We start from the raw sequence: 22,942 nt of genomic DNA, 5'->3' as shown, positions 1-22,942 counted from the left end.
ATGACTACACTGGGGGGTGGGAGCAGGAATTCATTCTCCCACGGCTCTGGAGGCCGCAAGTCAGAAATCAAGGTGTCAGCAGGACCACACTCCATCCGAAGGCTCCTGGGGAGGATCCTTCCTGCCTCATCCAGCTCCTGCTGTTCCTGTGGCAGCATCACCCCAACCTTGGCCTCTGTCTTCACATGGCCTTCTCCCCTGTGTGTCTCTCCTCTTCTAACAAGGACACCAGTCATTGGATCAAGAGCCCACCTGGATAATCCAGGGTGATCTTATCTTGAGATCCATAACTTAGGTACGTCCGCAAAGATCCTTTTTCCAAATAAGGTCACATTCACAGGTACAGGGATTAGGACTTGGACGTGTCTTTTTGGGGGCCACCATTCATCCCATTACAGGGAGGTTTGAGAGGCTGGGGGGTGTCCAGGGATGGTGGGGGGCTGGGGCGAGGTGCAGGCTGGAGTGAAGAGACTCATGTCAGTCTGGATACAGAGTTGCCGGACCCCTGTCTCCTCCCTGACCCCCTGTGCTGGGCAACTGCTCCTGCACACCAGCCCAGCCCCAGCACGTGGTCCGCTGGCTCTCTGGAGCCGCACTATCCAATACCAGAGCCCCAGCCACATGCGACTGTTGAGCCCTTCATGAGGCTAGTCTGAGTGGAGATCCGCTGCAGGTGAAAAGTGCACACTGGATTCAAAGACTTAGTACAAAAAAGGAATGTAAAATACCTCACTATCAACAGATTTTATGTGTGATTACATTTTAAATTTTATTTATTTATTTATTTGGCAGCACCAGTTCTTAGTTACGGCATTCGGGATCTTCGTTGCTGCGTGTGGAATCCAGTTCCCTGACCGGGGAGGGAGCGTGGAGTCCTAACCACTGGACCACCAGGGAAGTTCCATGATTACATGTTGAAATGGTAGTATTGTGGATGGACTGGGTTAAATAAAACACATTATTAAAATTAACTTCAGGGGCTCCCCTGGTGGCGCAGTGGTTAAGAATCTGCCTGCCAACACAGGGGACACGGGTTCGAGCCCTGGTCTGGGAAGATCCCACATGCCGCAGAGCAACTAAGCCCATGCACCACAGCTACTGAGCCCACATGCCACAACTACTGAAGCCTAGAGCCCATGCTCCGCAACAAGAGAAGCCACCGTAATGAGAAGCCCGCGCACTGCAACAAAGAGTAGTCCCTGCTCGCTCCAACTAGAGAAAGCCCACGTGCAGCAGCAAAGACCCAACTCAGTCAAAAATAAATAAATAAATAAACAAATAAATAAATATATTTTTAAAAATAAAAAATAAATAAAATTAACTTCAGGACTTCCCTGGTGGTCCAGTGGTTAAGAACCTGCCTTCCAATGCAGGGGGCGTGTGTTCAATCCCTGGTTGGGGAACTAAGATCCCACATGCCGCGGGGCAACTAAGCTCATGCACTCTGGGGCCCATGCAATGCAACTACTGAGCCCGCGCACACTGGAGCCCACGCGCCTCAACTAGAGAGAAGCCTGCGTGCTGCAACCAAGACCCAAAGCAGCCAAATAAATAAATAAATAAAATTAACTTCACCTGTTTCTTTTTACTTTTTTTAGTATGGCTATAAAATACTTAAAATTAAATATGGGACTCACGTCATAGTTGGATTGGACAGCGTTGCACTGGAGAAAGACTCCAGGTCTGCAGGCCCCCGGGCACAGAGACAGGGGCTTTCCTTTCAATCTCTTTCATCATCCATTCTTTTTTAAAAAAATTTAGTGGAAAGCACACATATCATAAAATTCACTCATTTTAAGTGTAATGCTAACAACAAGGTATTAAAATAAATGTCTACCTATTGGACTGTGAAAGTCTGAGGGTTCTGCCAGCTTCTGGAAAGCAGCAGCCACAGCCAGGCACCTGCCCCCAGGCTGGAGAGGGGAGGGAGCTTCTTTAGCCCCAGCAGAAAACCTGCACTTACTGACAGGCAAGAGCTTCCCTGCACCCCACCAAACAAAATCCCATCCACAGGTGAGACAGAAATCTGCCCAAACAGAAGAGAAACTGGGAGACGTGCAGAGGGCCAAGGAAAGGCTCAAAGGCATTCTAAATAATACCCTCAGAGAGATAAGAAAAGCTTTGTGTCCACAAGGCAAGAAACGGGGACTTCCCTGGCGGTCCAGTGGTTAAGACTTGGTGCTTCCACTGCAGGGGGTGCGGGTTTGATCCCTGGTCAGGGAATTAAGATGCCGCATGCCTCATGGCCCAGCCAAAACAAACAAAACAACAACAAAAAAACACAAGGCAAGAAACGATGCTGTGAAAAAAGAAATAATCAGAAAAGAAGAAGTTGCTCTTGGAAATGAAAATTATGATTTTCCCCAAAATCAAAAAAGTAATAAAATGACTAAATAATAAAATAAAATAAAATGCAAACAAATAGATAAGTATAACAGAAAAGCTAAAAGGCGAAGTTAAGGCAATTTGTCAGAAAGAAGGCAAAAAGGCAAAGAGATAGAAAAGAAGAGAGAAAACATTGGATTGAGATCAATCTTAGAGAATGAGACTACAAGATATAGTGGAGGAAATTTTAGGAAGACAATACAGGAAGGTGCTGCAGACAAGGGTACCCATCATTTCAAGACCACATGGCAGAGAGAGCCAGGTCAAGGAACGGGGCCTGACTCCAAAGCTCATCTTGCCAAGTGTCAGACACCACAGATGAAATCCTAAACGTGTCCAGAGAGAAAAACCTGGTCACATGCGAAGGATTGGGACTTTCTCCAGAGGGCTGTGGGCCACCTCAGCAGCAAAGCTGGCTGCCAAAGACAGAGGAGCAAAGTGATTTTCATTTAAAATTAAGCAGTCAGAGTGGGTGGTTAGCCCAGATGGTTAGAGTGTAGTGCTGATAAAATTGTGCATCTAGCTCAAATGTGAATCCACCTGGAGCAAAGAATAAAGGCATTTTTCAGATATGCAAAGGCTTAAGAAATTTATCCTCTGTGCAGGATCTCTTGAGAAGTTACTGGGTAACAGGATTCAGGAAAATGTGGGGAATAGAGAAGGAAGCTGTAATAGGAACCGGGAGTGAGAGCCCTAGTCCAGGAGCGGCCCGGGAGAAGTTCTCGGAGAGTCCCAGCAAGGCATCATCCTCCGCTCCTCGCTCACTCGCACCCACGTCCAACCCATCCGGTCCAGCCCAGGTCAGCTCCTTCTCACCACCTGGCCCACCCTTGTCCACGCACCGGACGCCCCGCGGGGCTTTCTGCATCCGCGGTTGCCCCCTACCGTCCATTTTTCTAACTGCACCCAGGGTGGAGCTTTTAAAAGGAGACCGCTCTTGGTCACTCATTTTCTTACTCTCCCTAATTTTTCTTACCATTATCTGCCATCTGATGTATTGTATGTGTACTTTATTTGCCCCCTTTACGTGTGAACAGGAACTTTGCTTCATTCTGTGCCCTGGAAGAGTGCTTGCTACCTCAGCAGGCAATTAGTTAATGTATGTTGAATGAATAAATGTTTTCCATGTCACCTCAACGGCCTTCTGGGCTGAAATAGTACCTCTTTGAGAAGTCTTCCCAGATCGCTCCCCAAGGTTCTGCCAAGACTGAAGGTCCTATATCTACGCTGTGCATTGTGTCAGGTGGCTAACGAGCCCTTGACACGTGGACAGTGCAACCAAGGAACTGACCCGGTGGCTGATGGCTACCGTGCTGAACGGTGAAGCACCTGTCCCAGGACATCCATCAATACCCGAAATCACCCCAGTTGCGACTTCTTCCTAGTCTGTGGCCCGTTTCCCTGCAAAGGTCGTGGCCTGCGGAGAGCGGGCCATACCTCTGGGCGGGCGGCGAGGCCGCACACGCGTTTGGTGCCCAGTAGGAGTTTGTGGAGGCACGCACGTGTGAGCTCAGGAGAGATTGGGGCTCGCGAGCGGGGGAAGGGCGGGAGGAGGTCACTCCGGGAAGACCGACGCGGAGGCTGAGGGAAGGCAGGCGGGCGCAGAAGTGCTGGACTCCAAGCCACCTGCCGCGCAGCCCAAAGCACACTGCCCCGCCCACCAGGAACCACGCCCACTAGGGCCCCGCCCCCTTTGCCCCGCCCCAGCGCAGGCGCAGATACAGCCGCCTGTCCCGCGCGTCTTCCGGCTCGCAGGTTCGCCGCAGATTCGTCAACAGCTGCCCCCAGTACCGGCGCCACAGGCTCAAAAAATTCAGCACCAGCTCTACCAGGGCCCCGGGAACTTTTGCTCTGCGGCCGCGTGAGCTGGACCGCGAACCGAGCGCAGAGCTGGGCCGCGGGGGCTGTGACGAATCGGCGACGGGTCGGTATTGGCGGAGTGAGCGGGACGCAGCGCGCCGTGGCGACTCTGCGGACCCGGCGGGTGCGCGCTTCCCTGTGACCGCTGCCCGTCCGGAGGTCCCCGCCCGCCCCGACACCCCATCCCGTCCCCCGAGGACCGCTGCCCGCCGCGCCACTAGGTGGGCTCCGGGCGCACGCTGGGGAGCGGGCGCGGGGCCGGGCGATCGCTAGCCGGTCTCCACACCCCGAGAAGGAGCGCGCGTGGACCGGGCTGGGCGAGGAGGCCCAGGCCAGTGGGGACACTTCTTGGGCCCCTAGTGCATCCCGACCTAGTGGCTGGGTGCACTGGTGACAGACAGGTGTCTACTTAATGGCGCTCGTGCTGCAGGGGCGCCCGACCCGAAGTAAATGCAACCTGCAGATGGTTTTGGTTTCTGGGAAGGAAGGGAGCTTGGCAAGGTGAACCACAGGTGGATACGTCAGGGAGTTAGAAGTGCTGATGGGTCTCCCAACCTCAGCTCCCTTGACATTTGGGTTTGGATACTCCTGTTTTGGGGGCTGTCCTGCGTAATGGGGTATATGGGATGTTTACCAGCATCCCTGGCCTCAGCCACCCATTAGAGGCAGACTAGCACCTCCGGTTGTGACATCTAAGGTGTCTCCAGACATGGGTCCCTGGGGCGTGGTTGCCCTTCTGCAGAGGGCACCATGGAAGCCTTGGACCATGAAACCTTCCCTCCTCGAGGGCGGGAGAGCGGGCTTTCTGAGAATATGTGAAAAGTGCTTCCTTATCCGAGACTGAGTCCCACGTGGATGATGACAGGTCCCTGGACTTCCTTTCTCACATGCCTTTCCTGTGAACTCCAGGATGGATCCTGAGGTCTCTGCCGTCCGGCTCACCGTCTGGGAGGCTGTTCACATCCTTTCATCTTCTGAGGATGGGGGCCGCATCTTCTGTACCCTGGGGTCCCTGAAGCGCTATCTTGGTGCAACGGAGAATCCAGCCCTCCCTGAGGAGCAGGAGGAGTTTGTCAGGATCCACTTTTCCACCTTTCTCAGATGTCTGGTCAGCAAGCTGAGCCCCGACTGGCTGGAGCTGCTGCCTGACGGCCAAATGGAGGAGCTGTGGGCCAGCTTCTTCCTGGAGGGCCCGGCTGACCAAGCCTTCCTGGTGCTGATGGAGTCCATCGAGGGTGCTGCCAGGTGAGCTGGGCTGGGTCTGATTATGGGGTTGCTTTAACACCTGAAGGATTTCGAACCAACGGGTTCTCCAAATTCTGTGAGAGTTTGGCATCCTGAAAGGTGAGAGAATAAAACCTGTGCATGTCAGAGCACTGAACTAAAAGCGGGTTGCGTTAATCTCCTGCGATGGGAAGGCCCTAGCCCTCTGTCTTGCCATGTGGGCCAGGGGGCAGCAGGAGTGTTTGCATCCGGGCTTAGGTGGTCTAGGTAGGCAGTGGGCATGGCCATCCTCCTGGGGCCCCTTAACTCTGTGGCCCCCAGCTCTGTGTGAGGCACCCCAGCAAACTCATTCCCTCAACATCAAGCCCACCACGGTCCTTGCGGGGAAGCTGTGTCATTGGGAAGCTGGATTTTCAGCAGTTGCTGTGGAAGTCAGTGGGTCAGGTGATTCCAAGGTGGGGAAGGTGCGTGGGGTTGGCAGGCTTTCATGCCCCTCCTAGGAAGCGAGGCTGTTTACACCTGCTCTTGGTTCAGCCCCAGCTTCTGTCTGATGAAGATGGCGCAACTGCTGGCCAGGTTCCTGAGCGTGGGCAGGATGGCCGCTGTGATGGAGGGGCAGTGTCGGCAGCAGGCAGGGCCAGCCTTCCCCCTGCTCCAGGAGACACTTCTCACCAAGGTGGTGGGCCTGCCCGATCGCCTGGGCAACCGTCTGCAGCGGGAGAACCTGGCCACATTCCTCCCTCAGAACTACTTCCCTCTGCTGGGCGAGGAAGTCCTGCGGGTGCTGCAGGTGGTCGTGGACTCTCTCCGAGGTGAGAGCCCCTCTTCTAATAGCCTCCTCAGGCCATCGTCCCCTCCCTCCCTCCCAGGGCTCCAGGGACTTTGCCATCTCTGGCAGTGCCATCATCCAGTCAGACGTTATCACATGTCTGGGGCGGCAGCCACCCAGCCGTGAAGTTTCACCCACAGCTCTGCTGCCTGGGAGGTGGAGCTGACCCGTAAGCCCTGCAGTCCTTGGTTGGATGTCCAGGTGGGGCTGCTCACCGCCCGGCCCCTCACTCAGAATAAGGGAACGTCCACAGTCTGGAAACCAAAAAGCTCTTGCTGTGAGGAGGGTCCGTCCAAGGTGGCTGCCGGCTGCGGTGCCCATGGCCTTGTCATCGTGGGTGGAGGACCTCGGTGCTCTGGTGTCTGGTGGCGGTGCTGGGGGCCGACTCTGAGGGAGCTCTCTGTACCTGGGGGCCATGGGAGCAGCTTCCTGCCCACCCTCTCCACTAATCATGGTCTCTGGAGCATTAGGGACGTGGCTCCCCACGTGTGTGTTCCAAGAGCCGAGAGAAGCCAGGGGCCATGGCGGCCTGAGTGGGGGTGGGCGTCAGGTGGTGAACAGCGGGCGGGCTGTCCGAGCCACTGCCCTTTCCCCCAGTGAGGCCCTGCCTTCCCTGCGGCCCCGGCCCCTGCACTGCCCCCACCCCGGCCCGAGTCCCTCATCTCGCCTGGATTCTTACCACAGTCTCCCACGTGCCCTCCTGTCTTGTCTGAGCTGAGCAACTGCATGATGCTGTTACCATGAGCCACACTCAGAACCTTCCAGCATCTCTGCTCCCGCCTCCTCCCAGCTCTGGACTGGCGGGCGTTCCTGTTTGGGATGCCCCATGCTCTGGCCTCAAGTGCCTCTTCTCAGGGCCGCCTTTCTGGTCACCCTGTTTAGTGTCGTAGCTGCTGGCTTGTCCTCTCCCTGGAACTGACCATCCTCTACGGTGCTCAGAGGGGCCCCGCCCTGTTGTCCGACCCCCCCCCCCCCGAGTGAGCTGTGGGCTGGGGCTTGTGCGCACCGCCGACCCGGCGCTCAGAGTGGTGGCTGATGCAGGCCGGTGGTCCTCACGGGTGTTGAGAGAAATAGACCTAAGTATTGTGTCCTTGGGGCTGGAGTTGTGCCCACATCTCGCAGACTGTTCTGCCTTCGTGGACGCGGGTCGTGAGGGGTCGCCTGTCTGCCCACATGGCGAGTGGCTGCCCTGGGAGACGGCCAGGTGGCACTCGGCAGGGGGCCGCAGGGGTGAGGCCTGTGCTGCTCTGTGGGGCCCCCTTGTGTTTGCACACCCCTGCTTGCCCTGCTGTGTCCTTGAGCATTACTGTCTTGGGTGAGGGAACCACTCCGGGGTAGGTGTGCGCCTGCGTTTCTCCAGCCCAAGTGTCCAAGCGGGGTTCCAGCTGGGCCGCCCAGCCTCTGCTCTGGCTGGGAGGGGCGGCCTGCCCGGGTGTCCTGAATGCCTCCGGAGCAATGTCCCCTTCATCCTGTGAGTGGCTGCATTGAATTCTGTCTTGGCAGGATCCCAAACGCCCATCTTTAGATCTCAGATACTGCGTTTGCATCATGCGCGGGGCCATCTGTCTCCTGGTCGGTCCCATCACCCCTGGCTCCTCTGGGGCTGCTGCCGCCACCCACCCTCTCCTTGTTCCTCCGTCCTCATTTCCTCCCTGTGGCGCTTAGAGCCCCTCCTCTTCACTGGGCCCCTCTGGTGCTGCCGCCTCCTGGTGCCCCGCAGTGGTCCCTGCTTTGTAGGATCACTGTGAACATAATGCTTTTTAAATGATTATTTTCATTGGCTCTTTGAGTTGGAAACAATGCTGGTGCGGTTGGAATTAGACTGAACAAGTTGGCAGTTTTACAATGTGGGATCTGCCTGGAACAAGGTCTGTCTCTGCTCAGCCAGGTGCACGTTGATGGCCTTACCACCGTCTCCTTCCTGTCCCAGGTGGCCTGGACTGCTCCGTCTCCTTCCTGTCTCAGGTCCTGGGGAAAGCCTGCGTCCACGGGAGACAGAGTGAGTGTTCGTCGTGGGAGAAGCTGCGGCACGTCCCGGGAGGGGTGCAGGGAGTTGCTGAGGTCCCCTTGCCTGGGTCTGGCCCTGCTGGGCCCCTGGGTAGGGGCTTGGCTCTGTGACAGGTGGGCCTGTGGGCTGCAGACACTGGACGCCCCATGGCCCCTGGGCTCAGGGCCCCTGTGTGCTTCCCCTCAGAGGAGGTCCTGGGCGTGCTTGTGCCCCGGCTGACGGTGCTCACCCAGGGCAGCTGCCTCTGGCAGCGGGTCTGCTGGTGCCTGGTGGAGCGCGTGCCCGACTGGGCCATGGAGGCCGTGCTGAAGGGGTTCGTGGAGGCTGCCCCAGGGTAAGAAGTAAGGCATCCTTCCTGCTGCAAACGCTTCTCCCCCAGGAGGGCGGGCAGTGGGGATCCAAACGACTCCTGCCTATGTGGGGTCAACACTCACGGGACGTGGGCGGTGGCCCCTTTGTCTGGTGGCCGGTCATTTTGTAGAGTTTGGCTGTGCAAAAGCCCATCTTTCCCACTCCTGACGGCTGGTCTGGGCCCCCCAGTCCACACCTGGCTGGACCGAGACAGAGGCTGCAGCTTCTCTGCAGCCTGAGGGTCCCTGTTCTCAGAAAACCCAAATCATGCAGGAGGGTGTGCGGGGAACACAGCTTCCTCCCACCTGGTGGCTGTGGTGACTTTCCTGTGTGCCCGTCCACCTCTGTGTCGGTGAGCAAGGGGGTCTGCGGGCCATGTTCCTGAAAGGGCAGTGCTGGGTCGCTTGGTTGTCATCGACGTTCCTTCAGACCATCTCCCGGCATGAAGGGCCTGTTTCTCTGCCAAAGACTTTTCTTCCCTGTTTGACTTCACATTTCTTTGATCCTGGCTGAGGGTGTGTGTTTTGAAGGCATCACGAACCATCTGATCGAGTCTTTTACTCGCCTGTGTGAAGGCTCCTCGTGAGGGCGGGCCCCCACCTTAACACAGGCCTGGGTCTGTCCTGGCCGCACCACTGGTTTGGCTTCTCTGAGACGTCCTAACTACCCTGTGAGCCCAGCATACCGTGGGTCACTGGGTAGGGCTCAGCCTTCTCTGTCACCGGGGCTGTTGTGCTGTCTGCCCCAGGGCTGTAGGTCACTTTGCCTGGGTCTTTCTCTTCGACTTTATCAGTTTTCTTGTTTTTTCTTTTTCTTTTAACCTTCACGTCTTTGATTTGAGGGACGAGGAGGGGAACACAGCCTCACCTCCTTCCGTGCTGGCGTGAGCGTGTGTTGAGCTCTCACTCGCTAAAGGAAGCAGGGGTCTCAGTCTAGATTGGGATCTGCAGACTACGGCCTTTGGGTCGAACATGGCTTACTGTGTTTTTGTAAGTAAAGTTTTATCAGCAAACAGCCACACTCAGCCGTGTACCTACCTGCCGTCGCTGCTCTCAGCTACCGTGTCTCTACAGAGCCTGATGGCCTGTCAGCCTGGCCCTTCACAGAGAAAGCTGGCTGCCCTGGTCTAGGCAGAGCATTTCACCTGGACTGGTCGGGGCAGGCAAGGGATGTCCTCTTGTGTCTAGTCGCTGGGCTCCCTGGTTTCCACATTTACTGGGAGGAGGGAGAGTTAGGACTGACTCAGGGCTGAAGCACCTGCGCGGCTCCCTGGTGGTTAGCGCGGAGCCCGGGGGTCCAGTGCGGATCCATGGGATTCGGAGTTGTGCTTCTCTCTCTCCCCACCGCTATGCCTCGCAGGCCTGAAGTCCTCTCACGGCTGCTGGGGAATGTGGTGACAAAGAGTAAGAAGGCCCAGTTTGTAATGACCCGGAAGCTGCTATTCCTACAGTACAGCTGCACGGTGAGGGTGCCGGCCGGGGGTGGTAGCTGCGGCAGGCGGGGCTGGAGCAGTGCTGGGCGCCCGGACATGTCGCGGTCCTTCAGCCCAGACTCGTCCCGCCCCTGGGCTCCCCGGGCCGGGCGGGTGGTGTCTGCCTGGCAGACGGTAAGAGGACGCCGGCTCTGTCGCAGATGCCCATGCTGCAGAGCCTGCTGGGCTACCTGGCCATGGACAGCCAGCGGCGCTCACTCCTCATGCAGGTAAGCGCTGCCTGTGCAGGTAAGGGACCTTCAGTCCCTGCGGGAGAGCATTCCTGCCTGGGGTGGAGGGCGCTGGCTGGAGCCTCTCTGGGGCTGTGGGGACATGGGCACCAAGGCCCACGAGGTTCCGGGATGCGTTGGGGAGGCGGGGGCTGTCTGCCAGGCCGAGCCTACCACCCACCAGGCGCTGAAGGAGCTCCTGGAGACGTGGGGCAGCAGCAGTGCCATCCGCCATGTGCCCCTGGTGCAGCAGCGCTACGTCAGCAAGGCCATCCTCATCTGCCTGGCACACCTGGGGGAGGCAGAGCTCCGGGACAGCCGGGACGGTGAGCACGCAGTGGGTGCCCCATCCCCACTGCCCCCGCCGGAGCCCCATCCTCCCCCCAGCTCAGCCCATGCACATCGGTGCTTTCAGAGTTGTTGGCCAGCCTGATGGAGGGAGTGAAGAGCCGCCTGGACAGCAGCCTACCCCCTGTGCGCCGCTTGGGCATGATCGTGGCTGAGGTGGCCAGCGCCCGGATCCACCCCGAGGGGCCTCCCCTGAAGTTCCAGGTGAGCAAAGGCTGCGCCTGCCATGCTCTCCCTGAGCTGCCGACACTCCTGCCCCAATGTCACCCTGCCTGCCTGTGTCCAGGACCACAGAGATCTGTGCTTGGTGTCAAGTTGGACCTGGTGGCGCTGCTGAGGCCGCGGCTGGGCGGGGAGGGGAGGCGCAGCCCCTCAGCTGGTGCCTGAGCACGTGTCCCCAGGTGGATTCTCTAGACGGGACTCTCAGGCCTCCCCTCCATCTGCCGAGCCCTCTGGGATGTCCTTGGAGACGGTGCCACATCTGCTCTGTGTCTGGGGGATTCCCAAGCCCTCCAGCCTTCAGCCCCCCAAGTGCCACCCTCTGCAGAGGGGGAAACCTGGACAGTTGCTCTTGAAAGACCGTTGGCTGCCAGAGGCCAGAAGCGCAGACTGCGGGCTGTGATGGGAGGGCCTCGCAGGGGCCCAGCTGTACCACTCCCACTGCTCCCGTCCCAGCCAACTCCAGCACATCTGCGTTGCAGTATGAAGAGGATGAGCTGACCCGCGAGATGCTGGCTTTGGCCATGCCCCGGCCCGCGGCTGACGGCCCCTCAGAGGCGGGGTGAGGGTCTCTGTGCCCCGATCCCTGGTCCCCACCTGGAGCTCTGGGCATGGTGGGCCAGGTGGGGTGGCTGCTGCACACCTGTTACTCCTGTCCTGCTATCGCTGAGGCAGAAGCTAAGATGAGGGCGGGGGCGGTGAGGGCGCTTCCTCGGGAAGCATGGGTTCTGGGATGAGAGACTTGTGGGGCACCCCTGAGGGATCCTTCTCTGTCCCCAAAGCCCGTCTTTCGCTCCGGTCAGTGGAGAGACTCCTGACAGAGAGACTGTGGACCGCAGTGGACCCCAGACTGGGCCTGAGGGCTCCGACTCCGAGCTGGACAGGTGGGGGCAGCCCCACGGGGGAGAGTGCGAGGGTCCTGGCGGGGCCCACCTCAGGGTGTGGGCCCTGCGGCGCCGGTTCCCTCTGCCTCACGAGTCCTCCTCCCACCTGGAAATCAGCCCACGGGACTCTCAGCCCGGCAGCCATTCCCAAAGCTTCAGGGACTGGGGGTGAGTCCTGGGTGACAGGCAGGTCTGCGTGTCTGTTCTTCTTCCTCAGCGATGATGAGTTTGTCCCCTACGACATGTCGGTAGACAGGGAGCAGAGAAGCAGCAAGGCGCCCTCGTATGTGCGGGGCTGCTTGGAAGGTATGCCCCCGCCCCTGCCCCGGGTCCCCCGCATGCTGCCCACCCTGCCCGCCGGCTCCGCCTCACTCAGGCACCATGTGGGTTCTGGGCAGCTCTGACTGGGTCCGAGGACTGGGAACGCTGGGAGGCGGCCCTGTGGGCCCTCGAGGGGCTGATCTTCAGGAGCCCGGCTGCCACTCAGGAGGTGAGCGCATGAGGGCTGGGCTGTCAGGGTTGCAGGAGGTGGGTGATGGCTTGGCAAGGGCATGTGTCTTCAGGGAGCCCCATGTGGCCCACATGGGCCTTGGCAGCGGGGCCTCTGCCGGGGTGGGGGGCGGGGGGCGCAGCCCAGGCTCCTCAAGACAGGCCCCTTCTGTCGAGCACCCTAACCCTGTGCGCAGGTGAGCGTGGAGCTGGCCAAGGTGCTGCTGCACCTGGAGGAGAAGACAGCCGTGGTGGGGTTCGAGGGGCTGCGCCAGAGGGCCCTGGTGGCCCTCACAGTCACAGACCCGGCTCGGGTGAGTCCCCGCGGCTGAGTGGAGCCCGGGTTGTGCCCCCAGCAGGGGCTGTGCTGGGACCCTGTCTCCGGGATTGTGGTCCTCAGAGGCCTCTCGTCCGCCCGGCCTAGGTGGCGGAGTACCTGACCACACAGTTCTACGCCCTCAACTACAGCCTCCGGCAGCGCATGGACATTCTGGACGTAAGTGCCTGGGCCTCTGTCCCACTCATCAGGGCTGGACTGGCAGGCCTGGTGCAAAGCCCCTGGAGGGGGAACAAGCATTTGCCAGAATCTATAGGGATGGGACCACAGGCCTCCCCAAGCCCCTTGTTGCCAGACCTGAGAGGCTGGGACCAGCGTCTGTCTGATGTTTTCTTGACAGAGCATGGGCTTCAGGGGCTGCATTCTTTGTTTTAGATAACAGCGTTACTGAGGTATGATGCACACACCGTAAAATTCAGTCCTAAAATAAGTAGAACGTGGTGGGTTCATACAGTGGAATATTACTTGGTCTTAAAAAGGAACGAAATTCTGACACCGTGCTCAGGGAAATAAGCCAGACTCAAAAGGACAAATAGCGTACGATTCCACTTACGTGAGGTCCCTGCAGCCATCAGATTCACAGGAAGAGAGCAGATGGTGGGTGCCAGGGGCTGAGGGAGGGGTGGGGAGTCAGGGTTTAATGGGACAGAGGTTCAGTTTGGGAGGATGAGAAGGTTCTGGAGGTGCTGGTGGTGACGGCGGCACCATGAGTTTACCTGGTGCCGCTGAGCCGTGCTGAACAACGATTACCATGGTGAACGATACACCACGTGTGTTCGTCACAGTGACACAGAGACTAAGACAAAGCTGAAAAAAAGTTCAGCGTTTCTGTGTTTACAGTTCAAGGGCGTTTGGTACTTTCCCGACGTCATGTGACCATCACGTCCACCTGCTTTCAGGACGTCCCATGTCACCCTCAAAAGAACCCAAGACGCTCCCTCCCCACCCCCAGCCCCGCAGTCAGTCTGCTCTGTCTGTGCATCTGCTTGTCCTGGGTGCTTCCTAAAAACGAGGTTGCACGTGTGGCCTCCGGGTCCGGCTCCGTTCACATATGGCCTGGGCTGGGGTTCCTTCCCTTATCCTGAGAGGTGGGGGTGGCGGGATTGGATGGGCTTCGGGAGAAGTGACCAAAGGTTTCAGGCTCGTCAGCAGGGAGCACGCCCACCTCCTTTCTGTCACCCGACAAAGTGAAGCGAGCCTAAGGGACTCTAACTGACTAGCATGGGGTTCCCAGAACCTCCCCCCTGAGGACTGCTGGGGCCTTCGAGGGCACCTGATTCACCTTGAAATTTGGAAGATGTCATCCTTCCCCAGTGGGATGGCGGCTACCCCAGGTGTCTCCTCTCTTCTAGGTCCTGACTCTGGCCGCCCAGGAGCTGTCTCGGCCGGGGCGCCTTGGGAAGGCTCCCCAGCGGGGCTCCCCAGACCCCGGCTCCCAGCCTGGTGGTGCTGTGGTCCCGGCCTGGCGGGCGGTGGTGGAGGAGCGCGTCAGACGTAAGACCCGGCGGTTTTCCAAGGTCAGCCAGGCCCTGGGGTGGCCTCTTGGGTGGGACCTCTGCCCCGAGGGGACAGTGACCACAGTGTCCTGTGAAGGGAGGGTTTTTGGTACAAACTGAGTGATGTGACACATGCTGTTAGGGCATCACACTGAAGTGACTTTAAAACGTGAATGCAGCGTTAAAACGTGTGAAAACAGCCCTGAGGGTTCTCTGTCGGCAACAACTGGCCTGGCGTGTGCTGGGTCATTGGGGTCCCTCTAGGCCGGGGCTGAATGTGGTCTCCTGGGACGTTGGGCCATGTCTGGAGACATTCTCAGTCATCACTGGGGGTGGGGGGTGGTGCCTGCTCCTCTGGTGCTCAGGACCACCCCTCCCACGTGTCCCCGAGTGTCCCTGGTGTGAGGTCTCCAGGCAAGGCTGTGCCCTGTGCCCTGCCTGGCGCCTTGTGAGCACGTGTGTTTGGCAGGGCTCTGCGGGGCGGGCACCAGCCGTTGGCCCCAACGAATTCAACTCGGTGGCTGGCTACTTCTTCTTCCCCCTCCTTCAACATTTTGACAGGTGAGAGAGTTTTCTGGAGGCCTGTGATTTGGGGAACAGGAGCCCTGGCATCCGTGGGTGGGAGGGTCCCTAGGGTGGGGGCTAAGGTGGGATTTGGGTTCGGGGGGTCAGGAACTCGGCTGTGATTGTTTGTAGCTTAAATCAAGTGACGTGAGGGCATTAGGCGTCAGGGTGTCCGCTATCTCCGGATGCTGGGTTCATGGTGGGGCTGGGGCCAGAGCCTCACCCTCGTGCCTCGACCCGGCGTGCCCTGCCGCCCCCGTGTGCATCCTTGTCCTGCCTCAGCCCGAGCGGGGTGCAGATATCCCCCAGCCATCGCCACGTGGGTGCAAGGCTCTGTGGACAGAGGGAAGGGCCTGGAGCCCTTTGCTGCAGAGGCCCTGCAGGCAGTGGTCCTGCTTCCTGATCCAGGCCCGGGCTTGACCAGGTGGCCTTGCAAAGTGACGGGGAGTCTGTCCAACACCTTCTTGTGGCTCTGGGCGCCATGTGGGGACAGGCAGTGAGGAGGGGCGTCCAGGGGCTTGGGGTGCCCTTGGTGGCCCACGAGGTTGGGGAGCCGGCCCTGAGTGCCTGGCCTGCACCATTCACTGGGTTCTGTGTTGTAGGCCTCTAGTGACTTTCGACCTTTTGGGAGATGACCAGTTGGTTCTTGGGAGACTGGCCCACACCTTAGGGGCCCTGATGTACCTGGCTGTGAACACCACGGTGAGCTGGGACCCCGTTCCTCTGGCATCTGATGGCTCACCTCCTGTGGGGTCTGCGCCATGTTCTGTCCCCCTGTGGGCCTTGCCTTGGGACAGGAGTGTTTGGACCCGAGGATGGGGTCTGAGGCGGGGACTGCTGTGTGCCAGGACCCCTGCCTACTGGCTTCTGCTGTTTCAGGTGGCTGTGCCCATGGGCAAGGCCCTGCTGGAGTTCGTGTGGGCCCTTCGTTTCCATGGTGATGCGTGAGTAGCTACAGGGCTGAGGGGAGTCAGGTGGGGTGAGGGTCCTGAATCCTGCTGGAAAGTGGACAGTGGGAGGTGGGTGGCGGCTTCTGGGGTGGCCGAGAGGCAGCCTGGCTGGGCGCTCCTGCAGCAGGAAGGGCTGGCAGGGCTTGCCTGGCGTGGGTGGAGGGCGCCAGGCTGCGGCTCCTCATGGCTCAGGCTCCTGCCTTCTCCGCAGCTATGTGCGCCAGGGCTTGCTGTCTGCTGTCTCCGCCGTCCTCCTCAGCGTTCCGGCTGAGCGGCTGCTGGCAGACCTGCTGGACGAGCTGCTGGAGGCCCGGTCCTGGCTGGGAGGTGAGTGCTAGGCCGGGGTCACCGTGGCCAGGCGGCGGGAGGCCGTCAGCTCGTGGGCAGCATGGCCCAGTCCCCGGCCCAGCATGAGCGTCATGTGGCTCCCGTTTGTGTGCTGAGTGTCCTCAGTGTGGGGGTGGGGACATGGCTGCTGTCGGGTCACTTTGACTTTGGGGAGTCCTGCAGGGAAGGCGCCCAGATGTGGGGGTGGCACCTGTATATGCTGGAAAGTTCCATCCTCAGCAGAGTTACAGTGGTGATTGGCATTTTGCCACATTTTCTCTGGCGGCCACCCCTTCCCCACACACGTGCTCTTTTTAAAAAGTCTCTGTGGCCAGTAGTACCCCCACCTGTGGGCACTTGAGCCATGGCCCTCAGAGCCACCGTGCCCGTGTCCACCCTCAGGGCTCGCAGCTCATCTGCATCCACACTGGCAGGCCCGGTGGTTCTGATGGCGGCCTTTCTCTCCCTTTCTGCCAACCCTGCCCGGCGAGGCAGCCCATGAGCCTCCTAGGCTCCTGCAGGCCAGCCCCCCCACATGGGTGTCTGAGCACATCTGCATTCGGTGTGTTGGGACGGCTCGGGGCCTTGTGCTGTGGGTGCAGGTGCCTCCCCGGCCGGGCTCCTAGCCCCAGGTGCTAAGGAGCCCTTTGCCGGCGTCTGAGGAGATTCTGGTGCCACGCGGGGCTCATTCAGGAGGGCTCAAATGAGCAGCTGAAGAGGGCTGGCCCGCTCAGTGCTGTGACGCTGCCCACGCTTCCATTTCTCTCTTTGCAGACGTGGCCGAGAAGGACCCAGACAAGGACTGCAGGCTGCTGGCGGTGAAGGCACTACTGCTTCTGGAGAAGCTCCGAGATAAGCTCCTCCCGCTCTCCTCTCCTTAGCCCCCGACCCTCGGAAGGCACGTCCCACTGGAAGAGTGTGGGCTGGGGGCCAGCACGTGGGGCGGAGGTGCAGCTGGTACAGCCTGGAGTGTCTGCGGCTCAGCGAAGACTCTGCATCAGGGCCTCGGGTTCTGGCCCCCACAGACTGGGACTGGGATGTGGCCTCTGAGGCTTGGGCTCCAGGATGGCTGCTCAGCCCGGTGCCTCCGTGCAGCCTGTAGACTGCAGAGCTGGGGCCACTGGGCCTGGGGGCTTCTTAGCAATGTGCCCCCACCCCTTCCTCACCGAAAAGGCCAGGGACTTTAAGAACAACAGAAAAGGAAGAATAAAAGAGGTGCAGGAGCTCTTTATGGTTCTCACTCCTGCAGGGAGCCTGGTGCCCACACACGGCCCCCTGAAGGGGAGACATGGAAATGGGGGCAGGAAGGGGACACGGGCCTCTGAGAAAACAGACTTTATTTGGAGAATTTCGGCAGCTGGTGGGTGGAGCTGGGGGTGGGAAAGCATGAGGCAGCCCCCCCGCCCCCATCATGGTGCTGTCCCTGATTGGCCCCTTATGGTGGGAGCTGGTGACGGAAAGGGCATGGCCTAGATGGACAGAGCCTCCCGCTGCAGCCCAGTGCCAACCGTTGTCTCCCGGTGGTCAGGACGGGGTGTCCTGTGGGAACCAGTCAGATGCACTGCTGGGCAACCTGTGTGGGTGCCAGGAGTGGGGGGGCGGGAATATGGGGACACCCTCAGTTTCTTAGGCTTTACACCCTGTACTTGGGGGAATGTCATGGGAAAAATGAACCAACTCCCTTGACTGCCAAGGGGCTAAAACAAAATCCTGCAGGGGTCAGGGACTCAGAAGGGGTGGCTTAGAGACCTCCCCCTGATGCCCCTCGGAGGCTAGCGCATTTTCCCACAGCTCTACCTACGGACTCAGACACAAAACTTTCACCAGGAACGTCAGGCTCCTGGTACTGATAATGACTGGCAAGTCCCAGAAGAGCCTGGGCAGCGGCAGGCCCTCAGGGGCCATTCTCCACCTCCTCCATCACCTCCTCGTCCATCTCCTTGTGATCCTCCATGTTGTTGTGGCGCATCTGCTCCGGCATGGTGCACATCAGAGGGATGCCCAGGCCCTGGTGCACGGCGTCCACAGTGTGCTGGCTCACGTAGTACGACACGTTGGCGGAGGGCACTCTCTTCCGCATCTCCTCCAGGTACTTGTAGGCCTGGGTCACACACAACAGCCGTGACTGGTCAGCGCACAGTGGGAACAAGGGGCCCAGCCCGGGGGCAGAGTGAATAGGGGAGGGACACCTTTGGTAAAGGGGCTCGGGTGGCCTCCCGACCTTCCCAAGCGTTGGTGGCATCTGCGGACAGCGAGGCTCAGGCTCCGGTGGTCAGTGCTGTGAGCTCCCCCAGGGAGTCCCATGGGCAGCCTGTTACCAGGACCCTGTGTGTCTGGGGACCACGTCCCAGAGGGTCCGCCCACCCTGGATACACACAGGGAGACCTCGAGGAAAGGATGGATTCATGTCTCCCGTTTGTTTCATTCACTCTGGGGTGTGTGCTTGTTGGGCCAGAGGGCTGGCAGCAACATACAAATGGTTTGTCTTGTGTATTTTGACCAGGCCTCCAATTTACCCCAGTTAATTGGCCTGTGGTTAGTGAGTCTCATGTGTGCGTGGTCCTTGGCCCGGGGCTGGTGAACTATGGGATTGTCAGTGGTTTTCCTGTAGGACTTCCTCTGGTCCTACCAGTGGGAATATGTGGGGGGGGGGCATGGGGGCCGCACAGCAGCTTGGGGTGGGGTCTGAGCCAGGACGGGTGTGCTTACACCTGCTCCACCTGCCTGCACCCACCCACACCTCCTTACACCTGCTCCACCTGCTCACCCACAGGGAGGGTCATGTGCAAGCACAAGGAGCTGGAACAGGGCCTCACGTGGCTTCTACGGGTACACTGAGTATCAATTCAGAATATGAACAAAATTTCCAGGAGCTTTTTGACTTTATGAGGAAATAATCACATCTTAGCATTTCTTAAAGATGATAAAATTTTAGACTGATCTTATTTCAGACAGATATAACTCTGATATAAACAATAAAGATCATAAAGATAAAATAGGGTGTTTGGAGGGATGGGGGATGCAGCGTGCAAGTGCCCAGGAGCCCTCCAACGATGGAAGGAGATACCCAGGCACCAGGGACGCCCCTCGGTGTCTGCTGAGGGCCAGCTGTGAGCCGTGCTGGGCACACAGGACACAGGTACAAGGGAGGACCAAGCCAGGCCACTGGGCGCTTCGGTGAGAAGCCCGGCCCAGCAAGGGTAGAGGGAGTTGGGCAGCCGTGGGGTTTGGGTTGGAGAGCCTACGCAGAGGGGAGGGGGTGGGAGTCGGTGGGGAAGCCAGAGAGAACACCTGGGGGCGAGGAACGACACAGCCAGGCGCACTGGGGGCAAGGGAAGCAGCGTCTCCAGAAGGAGGGTCGGCAGTCTGTCAGGATTGGACTCAGGATGGGGCCATGAGGACTGAGCGGGAGGGACGTCCCAGGGACGGGGAGACCCTGGAGCAGCAGTGGGGGCTTCTGTGTCCCCTGCCCACACCCGGGGAGGAAACTCATGCAGGCCTATCCTTTCTCAATGTATTTATAGATTTTTTAAAATTTAAAATTACTAAATCCTACGGGCTTCAAACAAGGCTTGAGACAACAAAGAATTTGGTGAAATACTTGAAATGTGATTTTTCTGTTAATTTTGAGGATTCAGTGGTCTGAGCATCTCTGCAGTCCACTTTTGTTTTATTCTCCAAAAAAGTGGGAACCTGTTGGGATTCACTTTAGAGCTGTTTCCCCAACAACAAAAGGGGTCGGTGAGTGGAAGTGGCAGGGCCGGGAGGATGTGAGCAAGTTGGCCGGGAAGTCTGAGTTCATGGTGCTGACCCCCCAGACCTGGGCCACAGACGCTTGGCTTTCCTGGGAATCTGGGAACTGCGCCCCGTGAGGCCAGCCTGGCCCACTGGCAACGCTTCTGAATGAGTTGTCAATCCTGGGTTTGCCAGCACTTGGGAAGGGAAAGCGGGGGTCCCTCGGGGTCACTGCAGCCTCACCAGGAACTACCTGCGAGGGACAGGCCGTGGGCAGAGCACGTGGACTATAGCACAGTCTGTGTGCTGTCCTTTAAAAGATGAAGGGAAAATGCAGCCAGGTGGGGTTCTGCTGCTGGTTTCAGAGGACGAAGACCGAAAAGAACGAGGACAGAGGCTTCTGGTGAGGGCAGGGTAACTCACATTAGACCAGCCCCCCTCCCAAACGACAAGGACAAACTGGGCAAAATGCAAAAGGCTCTGGAGAACAACCGTGGGCAGGTGGGCAGGGGGAGCCGACACTTGGGTGAGTTTTCTGCTTGTTGTAACTGCCTCGGGGAGGCCCAGTCAGGGCCACTGGGGGAAGTAAAAGGCACAAAGAAACTGGCCAAAAGAACCAGAATCAGAACTGCATCCACCACAGCAGCTGGCATGTAAGGAAATGGTGAAGACAGTCGTGGAGCAGACAGATTCTGAGTGTGGGCTCTGCCCTGACCTCTGCTTGACCCTGACTCTGCATGTGGTGGGGACCAGCCACACGCCAAGGAGCCTGAGCAAAGCCACGTACTGAGCAGAGAGCCCCGCTGCCCACCACGGTGGGGGGGCTTACACTCTGAGCTCAACAAAGATGGCTGCCTAAGGAAAGCAGGACAGAAAGAAGACATAGCAGAAGCCAGGGTCTCTACAATGTGTTATCCACGATGTCCGGGATACAAAAAACTGCTGGACATAGAAAGAAACAGGAAAACCTGACCTATACTCAAGAGAAAAGACAAATAATGGAGATGTCCAGATGTTTGAATTAGTGGCACAGACTTTGGAGCAGCAATTACAACTATGCTCAGGAGTATAAAGTGTTCCTTCTTAATGAATCAACAAATAGGAAATTTTAGCAGAAAACTAAAAAAAAAGAACTAAGTGTAAATTCTAGAACAGAAAAATACAAAATCTAAAATGAAAAATCTGCTGGACAGGTTAACAGCGGATTGAAGATAGTCAGAGAGAGTCAGTATATTTGAAGATAGTTATGTTACCTAATTCAAGTAATAGGAAGAAAAGATTAATAACAATGAACATCAATTACAAATGTGTATCCACTTAATATGAAAAGGCCTAACACTCAACTGGAGACCCAGAAAGGGAGAATAAGGCAGAAAAAAAATATTTGAAGGAAAAATAATTACAGATTTCCCAAATACAGTCACAAAAGGATCAAATTTGTTTCCAAGTAACTTACCCTTATCCCAGGAGAAAACTCAACAATATTGAAAAGAACACACACACAGACTCCAGCACTTGACAACCTAAAACATTTACAGTGTCTGGAATCCAATAAATAATTGCAGACCTGCGAAGCAGGAAAATACGAACCATAACAAAGAGAAGAATCGACCAATAGGGACAACCGGAATTGACATGGAGCCGAGGACTTTACAGTAGTAAATATTTCACGTGCTCAGTAAGGCAGAGGAAAAAGTAGCAGAATAAAGAGACACAGGAGACGGAGGGAGGAGAGCCGGTTCAGACCCACTGGAGGTGAAACTACGGAAGGAGCAATACCAGAGCGGACTCTGCAGAAGGAAGACAGTCAACTTGCAGCAACAGCAAAGCAACCGCCCCAAATGAAAATAGGAAAAATTCTGGGAAAAAGAATCAGTTGAGCCAGGGGCCAATATATACAAGTGGCTGGAGTCCAGAAGGAGGGGGAGGGCAAGGGATGAAAGGGAACTCCCTACAGACGGGGAGAAAACACGGCAGCTCGCACATCTGATGCAGACAACGTCCAGGCCACACTCAATAAGAAGACAAACACCCAATGAAGCAAGGAGCAGTGTGAGCACTTGCAGGAGGGGACCTGAGCAGGGGCTTGCCACCAGCCACGCAGACAGGGTGTGTTACAACCACAGTGAGACACCACCACACACCTACCTACATCGCAGCCACCACCAGCTGCGTGTCCACTCAATACTTGGACTTTCCTGATGAGATCGCTGCCAACAGGATTTCTTGTGTGTAATGAAATGTTTTGACATTTGCACAACCCAGTGAACCAGTATTTTCCAAACGACCACCATGATGTTACAAAATCATGTATGTGTAAAAGATGGAAGGTAGACCAACGGGTTTTAAGGTAACAAGTACAAAAAGCATGCTGACATGGTTTCAGATTGCTCATTGCAACTAACTTAGGAAACACCACTTGTGGAGTGTGGTGTGGTGTCTAAGACCCGCGAATACTTGACAGGGCTGCTACAAGGTCCTCCCCTTCTCACCTACACATTGGGGTGAAGCTGCGTTTTCATCACAGATTTCATATTTCAGTGAAAACTTATTTTACCACATTGAATGCAGAAGCAGACATGGAGAGTCTGGCTGTCCTGTATTACGTCAGACATTAAAGAGATTTGCAACAATGTAAAACAAAGTTACTTTTCTCACTAAATGTCTTTGTTTTGAAAAATACAGTTATTTTAAATGAAAATGTTACTTATGTTACCATGTAGTGGGTTTTATTTTTAAGTAAATTAACAAATATTTTACAAATTTATTAGCTTATTTTCTAATACAGTAAATATTCATAGATATAACCCACATAAAGCTCTTAGGGTCCTCAATAACTTCCCCAGCGTAAAGGGGTCCCAAGACCAAAATGTTTGAGAACTGCTCTGTTAAACTGAATTATCAAAACCCTTCCACAAAGAAAGCTCCAGGACCAGTGGGTTCACTTACACATTCTATCCTACATTTAAGGAAGTGACACCCATCTTACATACACTCTCTCAACTCCAGGAGGTGGGCACCCCAAGTGTTATTAGCAAACTGAGGAGTGAAGGGACAGGAAAGGATGTCTGTGCCTGTCAAATGGCTCAGAAAATACCCATTTTATGTATAAAATAGAAAATTTAAAACATAGAATGAATACATAAATGTGGCAAAATGTTAAAAAAAATGAATCTGGTAAAGGGTTGGGTTCTATTATTCTTGTAACTTCTCAGTTTGAAATTATTTCAAAATA

General features: G+C 56.9%; 2 protein-coding genes across 19 annotated transcripts in view; one reads left to right on the top strand and one right to left on the bottom strand.

The window, feature by feature from the left end:
• Positions 1 to 4,158: 4,158 nt before the first annotated feature.
• Positions 4,159 to 22,351, top strand: TELO2 (telomere maintenance 2). Of its 2 annotated transcripts, none has more exons than XM_033840668.2 (21): positions 4,159 to 4,466; positions 5,155 to 5,490; positions 6,004 to 6,281; positions 8,183 to 8,297; positions 8,470 to 8,640; positions 10,017 to 10,119; positions 10,290 to 10,358; positions 10,543 to 10,684; positions 10,774 to 10,910; positions 11,408 to 11,487; positions 11,708 to 11,809; positions 12,027 to 12,115; positions 12,208 to 12,299; positions 12,496 to 12,612; positions 12,723 to 12,794; positions 13,988 to 14,152; positions 14,601 to 14,692; positions 15,298 to 15,397; positions 15,575 to 15,639; positions 15,857 to 15,972; positions 16,747 to 22,351. In XM_033840668.2, the coding sequence occupies exons 2-21, from the start codon at positions 5,156 to 5,158 to the stop codon at positions 16,851 to 16,853; spliced, it is 2,547 nt and encodes an 848-aa protein (XP_033696559.1). In that variant the 5' UTR covers positions 4,159 to 4,466; position 5,155; the 3' UTR covers positions 16,854 to 22,351. The 2 variants fall into 2 exon arrangements, with proteins under 2 accessions (XP_033696559.1, XP_033696560.1); XM_033840669.2 differs by having other exon boundaries at positions 4,161 to 4,466; positions 8,229 to 8,297; positions 8,493 to 8,640.
• The window catches only part of IFT140 (intraflagellar transport 140), a 70,916-nt gene continuing 64,813 nt past the window's right edge, over positions 16,840 to 22,942 (bottom strand). For 16 of the 17 annotated variants that reach the window (XM_073792487.1, XM_073792482.1, XM_073792493.1 and 13 more), the window contains one exon: positions 17,293 to 18,073. In XM_073792487.1, coding sequence (XP_073648588.1) covers positions 17,867 to 18,073 — 207 coding nt within the window. In that variant the 3' untranslated portion in view covers positions 17,293 to 17,866. Of the gene's footprint in view, positions 18,074 to 22,942 lie in introns of all 17 variants that reach the window. The other variant, XM_073792496.1, reaches the window with a different exon arrangement.

The sequence above is a fragment of the Tursiops truncatus genome, chromosome 15, assembly GCF_011762595.2.
Source record: "Tursiops truncatus isolate mTurTru1 chromosome 15, mTurTru1.mat.Y, whole genome shotgun sequence".
In the NCBI taxonomy this organism is placed as follows: Eukaryota; Metazoa; Chordata; class Mammalia; order Artiodactyla; family Delphinidae; genus Tursiops; species Tursiops truncatus.
Note: the sequence above shows the minus strand (reverse complement) of the source record. Positions and strands in the feature narration are given on the sequence as shown.